The sequence below is a fragment of the Myodes glareolus genome, chromosome 7, assembly GCF_982192425.1.
Source record: "Myodes glareolus chromosome 7, mMyoGla1.1, whole genome shotgun sequence".
NCBI lineage: Eukaryota > Metazoa > Chordata > Mammalia > Rodentia > Cricetidae > Myodes > Myodes glareolus.
In genome coordinates, this window is record NC_142032.1 from 60405660 (window position 1) to 60428176 (window position 22517).

The window sequence follows — 22517 nt, forward strand, 5'->3', positions numbered from 1 at the left end:
CTCATAAGGCGAGCTCCCAGAATACACACTGTCACCAAACAGCTGACTTGCTGGATCTTTGCCATCTGCTAAGTTTTATTGTGACCTCTCAAACTGACCCTTGTCTGAGACATCCTAACTGCTACCCCTTCTACACAGCCCATTTTGTTAACTGGAAGCAATTACAGAGAGATCAGTACCCCCAAAACCTTGAAAGCAGTTCGGGTGACTTCTGAAAGGGAGACTAAAGGGCCATGGGCCATCCAATCTGAAATTACCTGGCACAAGTGTTTATTATTTTGTTTATTATAAAAATTTAGGAGTTTGGGGTCTTTAATAGGTAGGAATGGGGCAAAAATTTGGGGAGTTCGGGGTTTTCTGGAATTGGAGAAAGAGTGGCTGATCTTGATTTCCTCTGGAACTTAAAGGAGCAGGGTCCTGTTTGAATTACCATATACGAGGGAGTATCTTGAGAATGGTACCTGATCTTCTATTTTAATTGGCGGTGGGCATGAATTGGCACATGGCTGAGAAAGAGGAAGAGAGAGCTTATATGGAGTTTTGGGCACAGGAGGGTTGAGTATGGCGATGAAACTTTTATTTTTCTGGAACTGGAGAGAAAGTGACTGATCTTGGTGTCCTCTGGAACTTAGGGGAACAGGGGCCTGTATGCGTTACCATATACAAGGGGGTATTTTAGCTGGAAGAGTAAAAGGTTTAAGGTGAGACAGGTGGATCCAAGGAGAGAGTCCCTCAAGCTTGGCAGCTGTGGGAGTTACAAGAATTACTTTAAAGGGGTCCTGCCATTTAGGGGGAAGGGGTGAGGGACGTTGGTCTGGGGGAGAGAATAGTACTTGATCTATTTTAATCAGCAGTGGGCATGAATTGGCACATGGTTGGGGCAATGAGTAATCGGTAAAATCCCATAATAGGGAGTGGAGATAGAATAACAGCAGAGTAAGAAGGCGATCAGGAAGAGGAGAGGTTTTAGGTGAGAGGCCAGGGGTTAAACCAGCCACCCACACATGAGTTCAAAGGACAAGATGAAATAGGGGCTTTTGGGGAGAACACTAAGCCTAAGGAGGGCCAGAGACAAAACAAAACAAAACAAAACAAAAAAACAAAAAACTTTTACCCAGTTGAGGCAAAGCTCCTGTGACATCCTAACAAGAGCATTTTTAAAGGAACGGTTAGTTCATTCTACCCTTCCCGAAGACTGAGGATGGTGTGGGATATGAAAATGCCAGGGAATGTTAAGAGCCTTAGATAAAGTTTGAGAGATCTGGGAAGTAAACTCTGGGCCATTATCTGACTGAAGAAAGGTTGGGATTCCAAACCGGCGGATGATTTCTTACAGAAGACCATCGGAAACTGTCTGGGCCCTCTTGTTAGTGGTGGGAAACGCTTCAGTTCACCCAGATATGGTGTCCACCAAGACCAGGAGATATTTAACTCATATGACTGTGGGTATATGAGTAAAATCAAGCTGCCAGTCAGTTTCTGGAAGGGAGCCCCTGGCCTGGGTGGGTGGGAAAAGGGAAGCTACGATATTGGTCTTGGCTTCTGACTTTTGACAGATTTTACAAGAGGCAGTGATAGCTTTTAAGAACTCTGTGTCCTCAGGGGTGGGTTGGAGGTGAGCCTTGACAAAATGAAACAGAGCTTTGCTATTAGGATGAAAGAGCTGATGTAGGTAGGACAGAATTTACCGAGTGTCAGGGGGTGTCTGCGAGAATGTAGGCTGTACTGTATGAACCCCCTGAGGTGACTGAGATAGGTTTGGGCTCTGGAATGCTGCTGTTCTAGCTGCTTGGTCAGCCCATTTATTTCCCTTGGAAATAATGGAACTGTCAGTCTGATGAGACCAACAGTGAATAATTCCTATAGCCTTGGGGAGATGGGAGGCTTTTAACAAGTCCATAATGTAACCTGAGTCAGTTACGGATCCTCCTTTTGCCGTAAGAAGCCCACGCTCCTTTCAGATAGTTGCGTGGGACAGGAGAATATGAAAGGCATATTTGGAGTCTGTGTAAATATTTAAAGATTATCCCTTTGCTAGCTGGAAGGCACAGGTAAGGGCTACTAATTCAGCCTGCTGATTAGTGGTATGGGCAGGGAGTGCCTGTGCCTCCACCACCCTGGTATCTGACACTATGGCGTAGTCTGCTCTACAGGTTCCTTCACATAAAAAGGAGCTGCTATCTGTGTACCAGGTATAAGTGGCCTGGGACAGTTTGCCCTCCTGTATATGTGAGGGGTGGGGCAGTAGATCCTCTAAGGTCTATGCAGGATGAGATGGGGAATAATTAATGTTAGGTTGAGGTAGGAGATTTGAGACATTAAGAGGTGGGCAGGATTGGAAAGTGAGTGTGGCATCTTCTACTAGTGCCACCTGGAGGGAAAGAACTCGGGAAGGGGGAAAGGCTTGTAAGCCTTTTTAAGTTAAGAGATGGAACAGATTGTGGTGGGAGAAGACAGTGGTGGATGACCCAAAGGTTAGTTTCTTTGACTCACAAATAAGAAGCTCAGCCACCAGCCGGGCGGTGGTGGTGCACGCCTTTAATCCCAGCACTCAGGAGGCAGAGGTGGGTGGATCTCTGCGAGTTTGAGGCTAGCCTGGTCTACAAGAGCTAGTTCCAGGACAGGCTCTAAAGCCACAGAGAAACCCTGTCTTGAAAAACAAAACAATAACGAAAAGAGAAGCTCAGTGGTCGCCAAAGCGCATGTGCAGGGTGCCCAGCCCTGAGTGGTGAGGTCCAGCTTCTTTGACAGGTATGCTACAGATGCAAAGGAAGATCCCAGATGATTTTCTATAACCCCAAGGGCATATCCCTCCTTTTCTGTTACATAGAGGGAGAAGGGACGAGTTAACTCTGGGAGATGAAGAGCTGGGGCTTCTTCACCTGGATAAGGGCTTGCTGGAGCCTCTGGAAGGGTTTAGTACTGGGATGGAGAAGGAACTCATGCGGAGAGCGGGAGCTGCCTCATAGAAAGGGCTGTCGAGGAGAGAAAAGGAGGGGATCCAGAAACACAGGAAGCCAGATATTCCTAGGAACAATAAAACCTCTTCTTTTGTGGAAGGAACTACAAAGGACTGAATTAGCTTTTTTTTCTGTCTAGGGTAATAGCTTTTTGGGTTGGGGTAATAGTTAATCCCAAGTAGATGACCTGAGAGGTAGACAGTTGGGCCTTAGAAGGTAAGGCTCTATAGCCCTTTTTGAACAGGAATTTTAAAAGAGTGGAGGTATCAGTTTTACTGATCTCCAAAGATGGATTGCAAAGTAAAATATCATCTACAGACTGTATGAATTTAGAGTTAGAGAGAGACAGTGAGAGTAGATCAGAAGCTAAAGCCTGACCAAACAGGTGTGGGCTGTCCCAGAATCCCTGGGGAAGGACGTTCCAGGTGAGCTATGTGGACAGGTGAATGTCAGGATCAGACCAGGTGAAGGCAAAGATATTTTGGGATTGAGAGCTGAGAGGAATGGAGAAAAAAGCATTCTTGAGGTCTAGACCTGAGAAGTGGGAGGTTCCTGGAGGGAGAGTGGAGAGAAGTGTGTAAGGGTTAGGCTACAGGATGAAGAGGGACCACTGTGGAGTTAATGAGCCGGAGGTCTTGAACCAGGCAATAGGTTCTGTTAGGTTTTTTTTTTAACAGCAAGTATAGGGGTATTAAAGGGAGAAGAGGTGGGGCAAAGTAGCTTTTTTTCTTAGAAGGTCAAAGATTATAGGCTTAAGTCCCCTAAGGCTCTGGAGAGAGAGGGGGTACTGAGCTTGGGTAATGTACTTAGTAGGGTCTTGTAATTGGATAATGATGGGGGAATGGTGTTTAGCAATAGAGGGATTTTGGGTGTCCCAGACTTGGGGGTCCACCTGAGAGACTGGTAGAGGAAAAGACACATTGGAGCTGGGAGGTTGGAAAGGTAGAAGGAGGAGGAGGGGAGCTGTTGGCGAGTCTGAGGTAAGATGAATGGGAGGAGCAAACAGAATGGAAACTCCTACTTTTGCTAAAAAAAAAAAAAAAATTCTCTTCCCATAAGAGGTACCAGGCAGGTTGGCATGACTAAAAATGAATGAGTAAGAAAAATACCCCTAAAAACATAGTTAAGTTGTGGGGTCTGCTGAGGTAGATAAGGCTGTCCCCCTACCCTGACAATAGGGAAACTAGAAGGAGAGATATGTCCCCAGAATTCCCTCAGTGCCAAGTATGTGGCTCCGGTATCCAAGAGAAAAGAGATGGGCCGTTCTGATACTGTGATGTTTACCCATGGCTCCCTGTTAACAGATGACGGTTGTAGTTGGGTCAAAGGAACCCGGGCAGCCTCACTCATCCATGGCCAGACCTAGAAGGCCACGGGAATTTGGGGGGTTTAATGCCTCCTTACCATGATGTGCATGAGGACAATCAACTGCCCAATGTCCTTCCCTATGGCATCTTAGACAAGGTCTCATGGGACCAAGATGAGGATTAGGGCATGCTCGGGCCCAGTGACCAGCTCTACCAGATTTGGAACATGGGCCTGGCGGTTCTCAAGCCCTGGGGGGCAAGGGAGCAGCACGGACAGCACGGATCAGGTGGTCTGTCACCTCGGCTGGTTGGAGGGCTGTGGCCAGCATGTGACAGTGATGATGGCAAGCTTTGTTATTCCTTGCATGGTTCACCTCCAAATGTCTAAGTTTAGCCTTAATGTCAGGGTAGCACTGAGAAAAAAACGAGTCATGAGTAACTGTCTGCCTTCCGTGGTTTTTGGATCTAAGTTAGTATGTTGTAACAGGGCTTTAGTGAGAAGTTCCAAAAATGCAGAAGCATTTTCCATTGTATCTTGAATGACCTCTAAGAGCTTATTGTATTTACTGGCTTGAGGGCAGCCTTATGGAGACCTGCCAGAAGGCAAGTCAAAAACCAGTCCCTAGCTAAAATTTCATGTGGGGTGTTATAATCCCAGTATGGTTCCTGCTCGGGGACCGCCTCTGACCCCGAGGTGGGGGTGTTGCATGTGTTTGGCGAACCTTGATTGCAAGTAGTCTGGCCTGCTCCCAAACTCGCCTGCACTCTTCAGGAAGTAGGTTATTAGATAGGATCATATAGATATCATGAAATGTGAGATTATAAAACTGGGACTTAGAGCTTAGATAGTAAAAGGCTTGGATGTAAGGAAACTCCTTCCATTTACTTGTACACTGACAATAGTTAGAAAGCTCCCATAGAATATCAGGATCAAATGTGCCGTTAGGCGGCCACTTTAAATTGTTATCTAAATTGTAACAGGCATCTCAGGGGGGAGGCTGGATTGATGGTCTTGAATGGCTTGCTACCCATAGCTGAAACCACGAAAACGGCGACACCACAAGGCTTATAGGGGAATGTCTCCCTATAGTGTGTGTGTGTGTGTATGTGTGTGTGTGTGTGTGTGTGTGTGTGTATGTGTGTGTGTGTAGGTGGGGTGTGATCATGACAGACATCACAAGGCTTGTAGGAGTGCCCTCTATCCACAGGTGGGGTGTTAAAGCCTGATTGGTTCCAGTCAGGGCGACTCAGAAACCAGAGAGGCCACGGTGGGGACCTCTGACGAGTGGTCCAAAAGAAAAGAAAAAAAGGAGAAAGAAAAATCTGAGGGACCCTGGGCCCCCAGTCATGGGAGGACTGACCCTGGGTCATCCAGACACGATTTTAGCTAAGGGAAGCAATCCAGAGATGAATGTCAGTGAAGGGCTCAACCGTAGCCATGAAGGCAGTGGTTGAGGGCTGTCCCCCTCATTTCTAGGAACACCAGAAGATTTCTGGGAGCTCAACAGCCAATTCCTTGGGTTCAGAGAAATGGTTAAGCTGACCAGAATGGGGAAACTCACCAACTGAAGCCAGTGGTGTGAGTAGAAATACCACTCAGGCAGATGGAACATGTGGTTGTTGTGGAAAAAATACCAGTTCCAGATCCCAACCCCAGGAGAGGGGCTCGGGGTGGGAGAGCCTCCAGAGTCTCACGGCACTAATGAAATTACCTGGCCTGAGTGAGAAGAAAAGACGGAACACACAACAAACCCACTTAGGAGTTTTATTAGAGGGGGCGTGTATAGGCCTGGGGAAGTCAGTGTGCAGAGAGAGAGAGAGAGAGAGAGAGAGAACTGAAGATGGTGCCTCCAGCTTTTAAGAGCGGCCTAGGAGGATGGTGTGGTTATGTCATACGCAGATGACGGAGCTCACGCATGTGTGTGAGAGCTCACACAGCTGTGTCACACGTAGATGATGCAATCATGCTGCACGTGGGTCACGCGGGGTCCTTTAAGATTCCTGGGGCCATTAGGCACTTCTGCCTGAGGGCTTGGCTGTACATGCATGGCCCTGGAACCCGGAAGTGTCAGCCATGTTGTGTGGCTGAATCTTTACACAATGATTTTGTTACCCTAGGCCTTGTTTTCGGGACTCAGAACTAAACCAGCTGGACTGAAGCCTTTTCTACATCAGTTAACCTCTGTCTCACTGGCTCTCAAAAACTGTAGAAAATTTTCAGACCATCTTAATATAGTGATATTTTATTTGTGTTTTAATAAATAAAGCTTGCCTGGTGATCAGAGTGCAAATCTAGCCACCCTAAGTCAGCCATACAGGCCAGGCAGTGGTGGCGCACACTTTTAATCCCAGCAGCCACACTAGTTAGTTATAGAGGCCTGGCGTTAGTGGTGCACGCCTTTAATACCAGCACTAGAGAGGAATATAAGGTGGGGTGATAACAGGAACTGGTGCTCTTTTCAGTCTGAAGATTTCGTAGAGGTACGAACTCTCTAGTGGTTGGCTGCTTTGCTTCTCTGATCTTTCAGCTTAAACCCCAGTATCTGTCTCTGAGTTTTTATTCATCATGCTACATCTTAACATCCTTCAGGACCAACTGGAATCTTCAGCTATGGCTGTGCTCCATGTCTAGACCTGACTACTGCTAAGGATGGGGTCTGTGTTCTCCTCTATAAATGATGCTGCTCTGTTGAGGATGGGGTCTGTGCCCTCCTCTAATAAATGGTGCTCTGTTGAGGATGGGGTCTGTGTCCTATATAAATGATACTGCTCTGTACCAACAAACCCTAGCTGGTTTGAGATGGTGCCCAAAGACACAGGGAAAACAGGCAAAGAAGCAGACAGACCTGATCTCAAGAGCTGAGCCTGCTTTATTGGCACAGCGAGGGGCCCCAGCCTTTCCGACAGTTGAAGGTTGAGAGCATTTAGAGGAGCAGGGGGACATGTACATACACACACACACACACACACACACACACACACACACACGTGTAAGTAGCTACCAGGAAGTTACAGCTGTTTTTCTGAGGTTTGACTGCGAGCAGTCAAATACGGATACACTGCATATTATTTCTACAGTGGAGCCGAATGGTTCGTTTAGGGCTAAGCCATTACTTACAGCTAGCGGCTATTGCCCAGTACAGCCTGACTCAATTCCTCGTGACCTAAGGCTATTGCTCAACAGAGACCTGACCCAAAAAAAAAAAAAAAAGCAACCACAAACCTCCTTCTATGTATGGGCTTTCGGGTCCCTCCCTCACTGGCTCCTCTCCTTTATCACTTCTTTGTTCCGTATTACCCCATACTTATGTTTCCATCCGAACAAATGTCCCGTGTAAGTTCTCTTAACGGGCTTCACCCTACATTAGCTCCATATGATGCTGATATGCAAAAAGACCTTTTAGGTGCTACGGAGAAACTCTAGATGCAAAGACCCATCACCCCTTTAACTCCAGGCCAGATACAATCCTTCCCACGAGTCCTCTGTTGTCTCCCGTAGTACTCTGTGGCTCCCTGTTGCTTCTGCCAGCTCACTTCGGTGCAGCACTCCTGGCAGTGGGATGAGTCCCAGTCACCCTGTACCCACTTCCTCTCACCAGCTTACCCACCTCCCCCTCCCCACCTCCCAGCCGCTTCCCCTCCCCCTCCCTCTACCTTCCTGGGCAGTCTGTCAGTTTCAGTCTATAATCATCTGCGTTCAGCTCTCTACTGATTATTTCTCAGAAGTTTCCCCCAGAAGGCATGCCGGCAACCGTACGGCCCATCACAGCTGACCGAGTCAAAACTCTCTTCCTGCGAGCAGAGAACCCCCTCTTTCACAGACTCTGAACTAGACGGTGCCTAAAACTCCAGCCCTATTCCTGGAACCCCTCTCCTCTCCAGCCCATTCCTTACTTCTTAAGAGTTGGAATATGTCAGAATAAACTTTGAACAAACTCACCAGACGGTGACCAAGGAAGACCCTATGCTGAAACCCCAACTCCTTCCCCCTCACTGTTGTCGCCAAACTCAGTTGCCCACTATGGCACGCAACCTGATAGCCAGGACAAGGCAGCTTCCAGAGATATAACAGCCTGGTCTGGACAAACAGCCCCAGGAGGGAGAAATTGCAGGCTTGCATGTAGCTCCAGTCATTGTATTCCCCAAACCTATATGAACCCCAAGTTCCCCTTCCCACTGTGTCTGCCCCTCGATGTTTGAGAAAAACACTCCTGTCTGCTGAGATCAAACTGGCCTTTTTTCTATCTCCTGCCCCTTTAAACTGCCTCAGGGCTCTAACATCAGTGTTGTTAGCGTTAGGTCTGGGGTCCCAAGGAAATGACCACACGACCCTAAAGCATTTCGGCTGAAGCGAGCAAACACGCCCAGTTGGGTCCCCCACTATGTTTCTGTTCCTAATAAAGGGTCCAGTGCCTCACAGCCAGGGGTCCGCATTCAGCCTGTGATTCTTAAATGATTGACAGGCCAGAGCAACCAGGTGGGGAAGCAGAAAGACGTTTCGAGCAGAGTGCCACCTTGAGAGTTCAAGCAGTGTTGACTCTGGAAGAATTGGAGTTTCTGACGACTGGTTTCTGCGTAATGTTTTTGAGAGGAGATGTAAGAAATAACAGCACATTTTGTTTACATTTCCCACAGTGTTACCCAATGGCAATGACAAGGCCAGCCGCAGGCCACCAGTCACGGAGGAACAAGCCACATGAATTATATGGAACCAAAATCAACAAAACGACAACAACAACCAAAACCCCCCCAGGACTGACTGGGACAATGGAAAAGTTGGAGAGATTTGGGGCAGCATTGGGTATTTTCTGCACGGTTATTTGGCTTATGTGCTGCCTAGGTGACTCTAAAGCAGCCTTGCTGGAAGGTCTGCATCCAGCACGGATAATAGCTGGGCAGATGGAAACCCTCCCCGCAGCCTTCCCCAGTGCAGACTCCACTCTGGACCCTGAAGACATGCAGCTTGGGCAGAACTGCATACAAACGGCTGGGGGAGGGGCGGTGTTGAATACTCAGGTAAGGTCCTCATGACCCTTCCTGGCCCCTTCCTCTATGAGCGAGCCTCTAAAGTCATCAGGTCCGTCTGGGATAATCTTTGTCAGGCAGATACAGCTGAACTCATGAAGATGGCCGCAGGTGGCTCAAGGGATGGGAGGATAGTGCTTGCTCTTCAACAGGGGCTGATAATATGGTTTGGGGGGGGGTCTAGGTGCTTGCCACCAAGTCTGACAGCCTGAGTTCAATCCCCAGAAACCGTATGGTGGAAGGTGAGACCTGACCTTAATACGCGCCCACTGAAGTAAATAAATGTAATTTAAAATTGAGTGGGGGGGAAGGAGATATTTGGGACAGATAACTTGTAGATGACCCTGGGTATGGGTACCCTGGTCAGCAGGCAGCACTGTGACAGGGCTGGGAGTTGGAGAATCTGGCTTAATCACATGAGGACACTGACCTTAGCTTCTTTGGATCAATTGGCTCTTGGGAACCTCTTGTGTGGTCTCAGCAGCCTGGCAGTTTGCCACTCATGCCAAACAGGGTTCAATAGTCTCATAGACTAAGCAGATGGCCTGGTGACTTCAGAACACTTAGGATAGGACACACTGGCATTCACATGGATGCAAGGGAAGATTGTCCTCATTCTACCACCCGAGATAAGTGTGCTTGCCCTTTAATTGGTGTAACCACTGAACTTCAGGGCTAGGACTGGACTCAGGTCCTACAGGACAGTGACTGCTTTCACCTTCTGAGCCATCTATTTAGCCTGGGGCTCAAGGTGTTGAATCACACATTACACTTTTGGTCACATTCACACAGCGACTGCTAGAGACAACCCACAGGCCACATCCTATCCAAACAGAACATCAATTCCACATGCTTGCATGTCTCGTGTGAAAACCCAGAGCAATGCCCTGTCCAGTTCCACACTCACATCGGAGAGGTGCCCTCGGTCCGACTCTGTTCTCTGCTGCATTCGTGGCCAAGCTCCTGCTGCCGCTGTCTCCTCTAACAAGCCAGGCACCTCGGCACCAGTAGGCCCTGCGAATTATGTTAATCCTCAAGGATGACACCGTGAAGAAGAAAAACAACTAAAACCCCACCCGAACAACAAAAAGTTAGAGAGACTTGAGGCTGCATGGGGCTTGTGTGTATCATAAGGGCTCATCCCACACAGGGGATAGTCCGGATGATGGTGGCCATGACTGAGTCACCACAGCTGGCTTTTCCTACATGTTTTGTTAGTGGACCGTAACATAGGGCTGTGAAAGCATGGATGACTTGGAGGGTTGTGCGTGGCTCTCGATGGAATCTGACGCTAAACCAGAGACATTCTGGCCTGAGAGCACACTTTTGTCCTAACCCATAATGACCCTGTCTTCTGTCCCAAATGCAGAGACCCACTCAGCGCTTGGCTGCCCAGCTCCCCAGGACCTTCCTCTGCCAGTAAGTTCGCCATTATTTCTCACCATGCAGTCCTAGCTCTGTCTGCTTCTCTCCCTCTCCGTCTCCCCTCTGCTGTGTGTGTTTGTGTGTACACCCATGCTGGTGGATGCACATGTGTGCAGCACGTGGAGTCTGGAGGTCAACATGGGTGTCTTCTTCAGATACTCTCCACTTTAAAAAACACTTAAAATGACATTTTATTGTTTTTTTGAGACAGCGTTTTACTATGCTGTCCTGGCTATCCTGGAACTCTCTATGTAGACTCGCAGAATCTGCCTCTTCCCACCCCCCACAAATGCTGGGATTAAAGGAGTGGCCACCACACTGTTTTAAACACATGTTATTTTGTGTATGTGCGCACAAATGCACCAGCACATGTGTCCAGATCAGAGGACAACTTTCAGAAATGAATTCGCTCCTTCCATGTGGATCCCCAGAATTAAATTTAGGTTGTCAGGCTTGGTGGCAAGCACCTTTACCCACTGAGACTTCTCACTGGCCCAATACCTTATTTTTTAAAGGTAAGATCTTGCATTAAATGCACCGACTGGCATTGCCAGTTGGATAGCAAGTCCCAGGGTCCTCTGGTCTCCACCCCAGTAGTGGGGTTATAAGCATGCACCATCATGCCCAGCTTTTGTCCCAGGGGCTAGGGATCCAAACCCATGTCTTCATGCTTGCATAGCAAGCACTTTCCTGATGGATCCATTCCTAGAGTGGCATCTCTTTTTTTGGTCCTGAGCACCTAGGGCCAGGGATTACTTCAGAGTGGGTGGTGTGGAGGTTCTCTAGTTTCTTCTCCCAGATGAGGAGGAGGAGCCGCCCACACTAACAGCTCTGTTTGAGCTCATTCCTTTGGTTCCTGCGAAAAGGTGACACGCCCTCCCACTTCTAGGGAACTGGCAGGAGCCAGCCCCAGAGGACAGGAGGGGATTTAGGGGCCAGGCAGAGCTCGAGACAACGAGACAAGGAGTGTGGGCTGAGCGAGCTGGGGACAGCCACTGTCAGCAGGTGAGAAGGGTAGTCTGTCCCTCTGCCTCCTCCCCCAAGCAAGGAACACCCTTTCTCTTACCCTCTATGGCACCCCGCTCCCTGCCTGGCTCTCAGAGGGGCACTGGTGGCTCTGAGGATGTCCTCCAAAAGGGGCCTTCCCTCCATAAGAGAAAGCTGTTAAAGGAACCTTGGAGGCTGAGACTGCAATCTTGGAATTCACAGCTCTGGGTTCCCTGGAGAACAGGGATGAGGAAGATGCTCCAGTCCACCTTCTCATCCCCTTTCAGAACTAGCCTTGCCTCCATCAGCCAGAATCCACACAGGAGTCTGGATTAAACACCCTTGGGATACCATGGGGCACCAGGGCCCACCGAGGGAAAGGGTCCTGTCTCTGTCAACACTGTGATGCATGAGAGGACCTGCACTCTGACCCTGACAGCTGGGCTTGTAGGTTGAGCCACCATCCCCTGGAGGTGCCAGGAAGGATCCTTGGTGACGAGTGTGGGGGGGGTGACTCTTATCAGGACACTGTAGAAGTTTTGGGATCAAGAGAGGAAGCAGGGTCTAAGAGGGAGGCTCTCCGGGAGTGGAGATAGCTAAGGTGTCCTCCTGGGCAGGGGACACAGCCCAAGGCAGGAGTAAGAGTACAACACTAACTACACAGTGATCTCTGTCACCGTCTCCTGTATCCCTCTCTGTCTCTCTGTCCCTGTCTCCTTGTCTGTGTCTCCCCATCTCTGACTCTCTCTCTCTCTCTCTCTCTCTCTCTCTCTCTCTCTCTCTCTCTCTGTCTCTTTCTCCATCTATCCTTTCCTGTAGCCGCTCTTCTCTGGCAGCCCCTGTCCCCAGAACCTGGGTCTGGGTCCTCATACCTGGAACACCCCCAGAGAGAGGTACTGCTCTGGGATCCCCTCCACTGAGAGCACCAGGAACCCTCCTTCTGCTAATCAGTCCCCAAGAAGACTCAGGGCCCTGAGACCCATCACCAAAGCCCGGACTCTGAGAGGATGCTTCAGAGGAGTCACAGTCCTTTAGGACCATGGGGGTTCAGTGTCCTGCTCCAGTTGGAGTGTGTAGGGAAGTCCCCTAATGCCTCACCCAGCACAGAATAGAGTACCCTGGAGTCACAGCAGGCAACATCAGAGACCCCTGGGTGGGTGCCATCAAGGCCTTGGAGCCCTCACATTAGTACATGATGGGAAAGGGGGTCCTGCCACCTGTGACCCCTTTGCTTGAATGTGGTAGTCCTTGTAAGAGATACCTCACACAGGAAGGGTTGGCCAGCCAGGATGAGGGCGAAGAATGACATCTCAGAGCACAGCAGATGCTGGGGAGGGGGCAAGAGCATGTGCAGCTAGGCAGGGGCCATGGCAACTCGAACTCCGGAAGCTAGGGACTCATGCTGTCTTGCCTTCCACACTCAGAGCACAGCAGCTGGGCAGTGAGCACCGCCACCCTTTGCAGGGGCCTCCCGGATCACCCGCAGAAGCTAGCCGGGATGTTCTCCATATTCAACATCTGGGGCACGTTCATCAATGTGCTCTTCTACTTCAGCCTCATCGTCAGCCTGGCAGGGCTGGTGGGCAACGCCCTGCTGCTCTGGCACCTGGGCCTGCACATCAAGAAGGGTCCCTTCAACGTGTACCTGCTGCACCTGTCTGCCACCGACTTCCTCTTCCTCGCCTGCCAGGTGGGCTTCTCGATCGCCAAGATCGCCTTGGGCTATGAGGACACACTCCACTTCCCAGTCATTTTCCTATGGTTTGCAGTGGGGCTCTGGCTGCTGGCTGCCTTCGCTGTAGACTGCTGCCTCAACTACATGTTCCCCTCCTACTGCAGCCCCAGCTGCCGCCCCAGGTACACCTCAGCTGTGCTCTGCCTCCTGATCTGGGCATTGACCATGCCGGCCGTGCTCCTGCCGGCCAATGCCTGTGGACTGCTGTACAAGGGGATGAGCGTGTTCGTCTGCCTCAGATATCACTGGGTCAGCGTCGTCTGGCTAGGCGTGCTGGTGAGCATGGCCTGTGGGGCCAGCATGATTCTCTTGATCTGTGGGAACTGCTGCTCTTTGCAGCCACCCCCCAAGTTCTGCAAGGTGGCCCAGTGCCTCGGGATCCTGCTGTTCTTCTGTCGCCTGCCCATGGTGGTCTACTGGAGCCTGCGGCCGGTCATAGCATTCCTGCTTCCCTTCTTCTTGCCGTTGGCCACCCTCCTAGCCTGCGTTGATAGCAGTGTAAAGCCCCTCTTGTACTACATGAAGGGCCGGCAGCTCAGGAAGAGAGAGCTGCTGCGGGTTGTCCTAAACAGAGCGCTAGGGGAGGAATCCCAGTCAAACCTTGGAGGTCTATCCCTGCCTATGAGCCAAGCGTAGAGTGGCCATCCTATGCTCATTTACCCTGCCCTCAGAGCTGCCAGGGGAACTCCAGTCTTGCTCAAACCCTTGCCATGCCCCAGCTCTGGTTCTAGAGACTTCAGGGCTCCCTCTCATAAGCAGGGGAGAAGGGAAAGAGTCCAGATTGCATGTTAGACATTTAAAGGACATGGCAAGGAGGACAGGAAGAGATAGAGGGGCAGGTGCAGGAAGGAGGACCCCAGAGCTACAGTGAGGGCATGTGCCCTGAAATCTTCTGCCCCATGGTACCCAACCCAAGAAAACTGCCCCTCATCCCCAGGGGACCAGATGACAGGAGCTTTGCCTCCTTCTGCCATCGATGGGCCAGGTGACTGGAGGCTCAGCACCAGCTCCTAGGGAGCATTCGCTGCTCTGGGGACACTGGCCCTTCAGCTCTTGGCACAGAGGTCTTATGTTGTAGGCATCCACTACAGGGCCTCTTCTAAATTGCTGTTTCTTCCTCCCTCATCCCAATGTTTGCTACAAAGCCTTCATAGTCCAGGTGACTACACCGGGTTGCCTCCCCAATTCTCCAGCCTGGTGTTACCAATGAAGGCCACGAGGTGGCGCTGTTTTACCATTAAACAGACCAAATCTGTCCTGACCCCAGGGCCACCCCAAGATGCTGCATCCTGGCTATTTCTGCCTTTCTGGTACCCCCCAGAGCACCCCTGGCTCCTTCTACAGGCTACTTCTGCTCTCAGTGCCAGCAGGGCTTCCCTGACTCCTCCCCCAGATCCCATCCCCATCCCTCTGTTCCTCCAAGATTGTGCTCAGTCAATCTGTTTCTGTAAACTCCACCTTGGCCGGCCAGCCAGCTTCACCTGCAGTTGGAGAGAAGAGGAAGAGAGCTGAGCTTCCAAAGTGCACATGGCTTTTCTATGTTTTATGATGGTTCTTTAAACATAAAAAAAAAAACTACTTTGATTGTCATTCATTCTTAAAGCATTCAAGCCCTGGGCTTGGAGAGATAGCTCAGCAGTTAAGAGCTCTGGCTGCTCCTCCAAAGGACCTGGGTTCAGTTCCCAGGACCCACACGGTAGCTCACAACCATCTATTCCAGGGGGGATCAGGTGAGTGGCCTCTTATGGCCTCGCTAGGCACCGTGTGCACACAGTGCACAGACGAAACACCCGGACACATACAATAAAAATGGAAAGAACGACTTTCAGATCCTCCCAGGAACACCAGGAAAATAAGCTGCCAACACGCCTTCCAGTCAGATGAAAACACAGGGTATGAAAAACAACATTCCACCCGTGTCCCTTTCTGATAGACACCCTCAGAAAACTCCTCTCTTTTGTGTGTGTATAGGGAGGGGCAGGTGTCTAGATGCCCACGTGGGGGTGGGTGTAGGTACACACACATGTGCACGGAGGCCACAGGACAACCTCGGGCTGTTGTTTCTCATAAGTCATTCACCGTTTTTGAGACAAGAGTCTCTCGCTGGGCCCTGGGGCTTGCTGATTCAGTTAGGTTCATGGGCCAGCAAGTTCCTAGGACCCACCTGCCTCCGACTCCTCAGCAGTGGGATTCTGAGTATGCATCACTACACCTGAGCTTTACGTGGGGACCGGATTCAGGTCCTTAGGCTGACATGGCGTGCACTTTACCAACTGAGCTGTTTATTTTGATATTTTAATTAAAAGTAAAGATGTTCTTTCCACGCTATGTGGGACCCAGTACAGCGACCTGATGGCTCCTACATAAAGTTGTGCTTCCCCATTTGAAAGATAGCGACTCATTCTGGGGACTCCTGAGAATGTTCTTAAAATGAAAACCCTGCTTGTAGCCCCAACCAAGAGGAAGCAGCACCTCTGTTGGGTTTTAATCCTCCCCAGGATGCAACGGTCGCGATTCCGTGTCCCCAGTCCTCCTTGAGACGAAGCCCTCCGGACTGCAGTGGCTTTGACAGGGAGAATCCGAGAGCTGTGAGACCCTCAGATGAAAGGCCAGCATGGGCTCAGGAAGGGTGGGGCCCAGTGGGGGAGACTGCTTTGGGGAGGCAGAGTAGGAAAGAGCGGCCTATTCTTCATGATCTTCACACCAGACTCCAAGGAACAGAGTGGTTTCTTCCCAGAAGGTTTGCCACTGGGATAAGGGTGGAATAAATCTGAAGTCACCTGCATCCTCCTTGCCCAAGGACAAAGATGCGGGGCCCTGTAAGTCAGCCATCTGTGTATCAGAGGCGACAGGCGAATATCACAGCAGCTGACAGTCCTGGGGCATATGATAAATGGCTTGGTCTAGACAGATGGCAGGGTGGAGTGGGGAAACACCGGACCTCTGCTCCCCAGGCCATTGCTGGCTATGAGGACACAGTGAAGCCCAGAAGCAGCAGCCATGTCTACCCTAAAACTAGTGGGGTTCACATAGAGTGTCAAGGCTGCCCTTGGGCCGGCTTAAGTTGGGGCAGATGCAGAACAGATCTGACTCCGTCACAGGGCGGCGAGGCTCCTGCCTTCTGGCACCTCTATAGCTAGATGATGTCTAGGGGTCACCGGGTAGCTCAGAGTCAGGCAGCAGATAGCCTGCCCCAACAAAGACATCACCTCTCATAGCAGACAGAGATGCCCCGTGCACCCTGCCCACCTGACTCCACACCTCTACCTTGCTGCTGTGTCTGTCCCTGCTTAGAGCGTTGTCTGTTGACTCTGGTGTTGTAGCTCCTGGCAGAAGAATCTGTTCTCGGCTCTTCTTACCTGTCTGGATACCGCACATGCATACTGCCACAGAAAGCCTAATGTGGGGCTCCTTCCCCTACAGCTAGTGTGTCGTCTGCCTGCTTGGAGCTGCATCTCTCTCCAGCAGGTGTGCTCCTGAGGGCTCAGAGCCAGCAAGCAGTAGTTTCTCTGTCCCTGGAGGCGAGGAGGAGCCAGGACCCTTGGGTGTGGTGCTGGGGGTGCAGACCTGTCACAATGACTCCCATCCCAAGGACTTTCTTTCCATATTACTCTCCATCTTATTCTTAATCCTGGAGCTCGCTCGTTTGGCTGAACTAGCTTGCCAGGGAGCTTCAAGGATCCTTCTGTGTCCACTTACCCAGTGCCGGGGTTACAGCATCACCACGCTCAGCACACACATTCAACTTCTTCTGTGGGTGCTGAGGATCCGAACTCAAGTCCTTATGCTGTATAACAAGCACTCTCCTGACAGAATCATCTCCCAGCTCCCAGATTAACACTTCAACTATGGTGTTTTCTGACTATGGATGAGATCCAGCCCTCTGCCTCCCTGCAGCTCCCATGCTTCTATAGGCTATCCTTTATGGCTTATAAAGCTGTCTTGGCACATATCTTGCCAACTCTCCTTGACGGATTTGTGGTTTCTGCATGCTGTGTAAACACGATCTCTTCATTCTTGCTTTCCAGTTGCCAGCGCTGACTTGATTTGGATGTTGACCTAACACCATCCTTTCAATCTACTACATTCACTGACGTCTTCCAGGATCTTTGTGAAAACTTCCGAGATTTGCAAATAATCAGTCTCTATCCAGCGTGAATTCTAATTGGTCTAAATACTGAAAGTCCGGAGTCAGATATTAGGGGATGAAAGCTGAAAGATCAGAGAAGCAGAGCAGCCAGCCACTAGTTCTTACCTCTACGAAATCCTCAGACTGAATGGGGTGTCCTGTCTCTACAAGTCCTCAGGAGAGCTCCTGTCTCCTGCGTTATATTCCTCTCTCCACCCAGTCATATCCCTTCCTGTCTATGCCTCCCCAGTGTCGGAATTAGAGGTGTGGGACTCCCAAGTGCTGGGATTAAAGGTGTGAGCCACCACCACCTGGCTCTGTTTGTCTTTTAGACTGGATCAGTCTCATGCAGCCCAGGGTGGCCTTGAATTCACAGAGATCCATCTGCCTCTGCCTCACGAGGGCCGGGATTAAAGGCGCATGACACCACTGCCTGGCCTCTATGACTAACTGGTGGCTAACTCCACACTCTGATCCTCAGGCAAGCTTCATTAGTTAGATCATAAAGTATCACCCGTCTCTCTCTCTCTGCCTTTCATGCTATCCTAATGCTTCATCACAAAGGCCTTCTTTACAGGCTCTGCTGTCTTATCCCCAGCCTTACAGGGAAAATGCCTTTCCTTCACCACTACACACAACTCAGAGGCTTGCTGCTCTTGCAAAGGACCAGGACTTGGTTCCGAACATCCCCAGGACAGTTCACAATTACCTGTAACTCCAGTTTCAGGGGATCTGGCTCCCTCTTCTGGCATGTGTGAGTGTTTGCTTGCAAACACTCATTATATATTATATATATATATATATATATATATATATATATATATATATATATATATATAAAATGTATATATATATATATAATGTATATATAGAAAAACTGATCCAGATGCAGGCATATTGCTGATTCGCATATTCCCACCATGCTGGTAATTTCCACATATTCCCAGTTTTCCAAGAGCATTTCAAATATACACGTATATGGATGTTATCAGCTGGTCCTCCCTTCCTCTGTTAAGATGATCACACTGTATTCCCCCTTTGTCTGTTAATGGGGTGATTTACATTGATTTTGTTGTTGTGGCTGTTGTTTTGAGACAGGGTTTCTCTGCGTAGACGAGGCTGGCCTGGAACTCGGAGATCCCCCTGCCTCTGTTTCCTGAGTGCTGGGATTAAAGGTGTGCATCACCACCACTCAGCTACACTGATCTTTTCCAAAATATGTTGTATTATTTTGATTATGTGTATGGGGCGGGGTGGACACATGAGTATGCAGCTGCTCACAGAGACCCCCAAAGGAAGCCAGATCCCTTGGAGCTGCTGTGACAAGCAGCTGGGATCCCCTGACATGGGTACTAGGAACCAAACTCCGACCCTCAGTAAAACCAACACAAGCTCTCATCTGCCAAACCATCTCTCCAGCACCTGCACCGAGTTTTCTGCAGTGCTACGGATCCAACCCAGGCCTTTGCTCACACCCAGTGAGCACTCTACCAGCGAACCCCACCCCAGCCCAAATGACACTGATTCATCTCCCAACACTGACCTTGAGTTTCTTGGGTAATCCTCCCTCGATCATGATATATTAGCCACCTGGCAGATGCACAGGTTGAACCTGCTCATGTTCTGGTAAGGATGTTTACATGTATGTTCATAAGGGAGGCTGGCACCTGTCCACTGTTGCATGAACTGTTCCTGGGGAGTCATGAAGAAAACATCTACTTGCTTCAGATGATGTATCGATAGACTAACAGTTTCACCAAACCCAGCCTGATGAACCAATGGGCCTGGCGGGGTTCTGGGAGTGTGGGTGACAGCCACCTAAGCAGCTGCGTCGCTGACAAGTCCCACCACAGCATAGATGTTTACTTCCCTGGAGAGACATAGATGTAGGTTCCCCTTCATTAAGCTTCTACTCTGTATCCTGAAGCCTGCTAGGACGACATACAGCTGGGACAGAATTTCCTACAGCTAAGAGGGAAGAGCAGATAGGAGTGGCTGAAATCTCAGGGGAGGGTCTATGGCCATCCCTACTCACCCTCCTACAGGAGTATCTATAGGCTTCATCCTGAGTCTCTTGTAGGTCATCACAACTGCTCTGATGAAGACATAATGCTATTATGCTCGGAGGTCAGTGCTCCCAGATCCTTCTTGGACGTCAGTGCTCCGGGACCCTTTTTTCCTTGTAAAGTCCTTGAAGAGGTTCAAATGTTCTTTGAAGAGAACAGGAGAGGTTCATTGCTCTTTCTCCCCTCACTGTGAATTTGTAGAAAACCAGTATGTTTCACCGACGAAGCTCTCACAAGAGCAGCTGCCATTTCTTTATCACCTGTTTGTTTTTGCCTTTTTAAAAACAAAAACTTCATTGTAGCTGGGTGTAGTGGCACACGCCTTTAATCCCTACCACTCAGGAGGCAGAGGAAGGCGGATCTCTGTGAGTTGAAGGCCAGCCTTGTCTACAGAGTGAGTTCCAGAACAGACAGAACTACATGGTCAGATCCTGACTTGGAATTTAAAAAAAAAAAAGGCAAAAATAATTTAAAAGTGAAGGGTCTGGAAATAAGAGTGAAAATACAAAAATAGAAATATAGACACCAAGATTAGAATGTAGAAGTTTGGGATATAGGAAGAGAGACGTATAAAGCTGTAAACCTAAGCTAACTACCAACAACTTCTCAGCGGATCACAGATCAGTCATTCACAGTGAGCTATTTTCTCGGATGCTTGGGAAACCTCCATGAGCTTAGGTAATTTCATTTTACAACTGGCTGTTTTATTTACAAGACTGGAACTTCTCCCTACAAATTGAGAGTAGTGTCCTGGCCAATCTTGATAAATGACAGATGTGAACTGAGTTACCCTTTAGGAGACAGAGATACTGACCTCTGGGTTAGGCACTGTTTCCATTATGGGAAACTGGCACCACCAAAGGAGAGGCATGGGGCTCCAGTATACATTGCCTGGAGGTACCAGGAGAGACAGTGAACAAGGTGGAAACACAGATTTGACTAATGAGCTCTGATAATGGAAGTTGTAAAGTATAGCAGTCAGTATCTGAGTTTTACCTTGAGAAAGTGTGAAAAGCTTTCTGCTTTTTCTCCTAAGTTCTCAGCGTAGAAACCAGTTAATTCTAATTTATTAACCTTCTGGTATTACTAGCAGTCCCTTTTCTGACTAATTGCTAAAGACACCTGGCTTTCGCTGTAATCTCCTCTAAAACATATTTCATGATAGCTGCCTAGTTACCCACTGACGTTAGAACTCACTCTCCTCCTTAGGGTCTATGTTAACTGGCCCATGGGGTCAGGGAAAGATCGTAAAAATTCCTTTGTTCAGAGCTAATGCTTGGTGCCCCTACTATAAAAAGTGGGTTCAAAAACCGGCCTTTGGCCACAGTCTAACAAACACCATCTCTGGCTGTGGTCTCAGCTAGCTGATAAGCTTCTGTGCCTCGTGGTGGTTTTTTTTTTATTTTTATTTTTAAGTTTACTTCTGGTTTTCCTAGGATCTGGTTTCTGGAATAAAGTTTGCTTCTGGTTTATTAGACTTGGTGGTGTTCTCATCTTTGTGCGACCCCCGCCCCCGGACCCAACAAAAGAAGATTGATTTGATCTGATTTATACGTGTGTGTGCTTATGTCTGTGTGAGTGTAAGTGCACCCACTGTCCAGCACCCTCTGCGGCCAGGAGAGGACATCAGAGCCCTTGCAGCTGGATTTACAGGTGTCTGTGAGCTGCCCAGGGTGGGTGCTGGCTTCCAGAGTCTCATCTCATGATTGGGCAGCAAGTGTTCGTAATTGCTCATCTCCTATAGTTGCCTTAAATATACATATTTATTTAGCAGCGAATATATTTATATATTTACCAGCAAATGCTAAAACATGAAGTTCCTGGGAGGGAAGAGCAGCCACCGTAGACATACAGACTCTCTGGGACGTGGAAAAGAGAACAGTGTTATTTTACAGTTGGGTGTGCTAAAGGGCAGAATGGGGTTATCAGGTTACTGGGGTCACCAGGCCTTACCTAGAGCTTTGGAGGTCAGAAGGGCTCAGAGTACCTGTGAACACACTTCCCCAAGGCACCTTGAGGGCATTTTCTCCTGACTATCAGATTGCCCTGCAGTATTCCACAGCCAGCGAAGTGGAGATTAGTCACAAGTTATCCTCAAATTTAGGTTTGTCCTTGAAAGTTTTACAGGCTGTCGGCACAGCAACAAATACATCTTATATGTAGACCTGGTTAGCCTTGAGTTCCCTGTGTAGATCAGAATGACCTCTAACCTGTGGTATTCCACCTGCCTCAGCCTCCACGCCTGGGATTACAGGCGTTTCTCACCACACCTTGTCCTTCATGATTGACGGGTAACAAACTGTCCACAATGGTTCCCTGCCAGTTTAGGAATCTACCTCATCCTAGCCCTTAGCTCAAAGGGAGAAGAAAGTCTGAGGCCGAACCAAGGTAACTGATGTAACTGGTACTCAGCAGAGATAGAGCCAGGGCCTCTGCTTAGGCGTCTGCCATGATCAGAGCCTTGGCTCTGCTGAGCACCTGTTATGTGAGCCCTGCAGAACCTAAATTGCCCAGAGGCTCAGACCTGGCGGAGATAGCCCCAATCCCTCTAAACAAGCATATAGTCCCTCCAGCAGGGGCGGCAGGTGGCTAGACAGAGTTAATGGTCTGGAAGAGGCTGGCTGCAGGAGGTGCCTAAGAGATGCTGAGTAAGGACCTTTGGCAGTTTCCTGTGGGGAGGTAGGTAGACCCAGCTTCACCAAAGGCCAAGAGCCAAGCAGACAGATGGGGCCTCCCCTTGGAATCAGCAGGGCCTGGCAGGGAACCATCTTCATTAGTACCTTATTAGAGCATGGGGGGGTTGCTTAGAATATGCACAGGGAAGGGGGCCAACTTCTCGCTCAACACAGGACAGCTACTCTGGAGGAGAGTTGGGGAGCTATT

General features: G+C 49.4%; 1 protein-coding gene across 1 annotated transcript; it reads left to right on the top strand.

Moving 5' to 3' along the window:
• Positions 1 to 11629: 11629 nt before the first annotated feature.
• Positions 11630 to 15018, top strand: Mrgprg (MAS related GPR family member G). The gene is made up of 2 exons (XM_048458466.3): positions 11630 to 11722; positions 13129 to 15018. Exon 2 carries the CDS (start codon positions 13203 to 13205, stop codon positions 14073 to 14075), a length of 873 nt encoding a protein of 290 aa, XP_048314423.3. The 5' UTR covers positions 11630 to 11722; positions 13129 to 13202; the 3' UTR covers positions 14076 to 15018.
• Positions 15019 to 22517: the final 7499 nt, after the last annotated feature.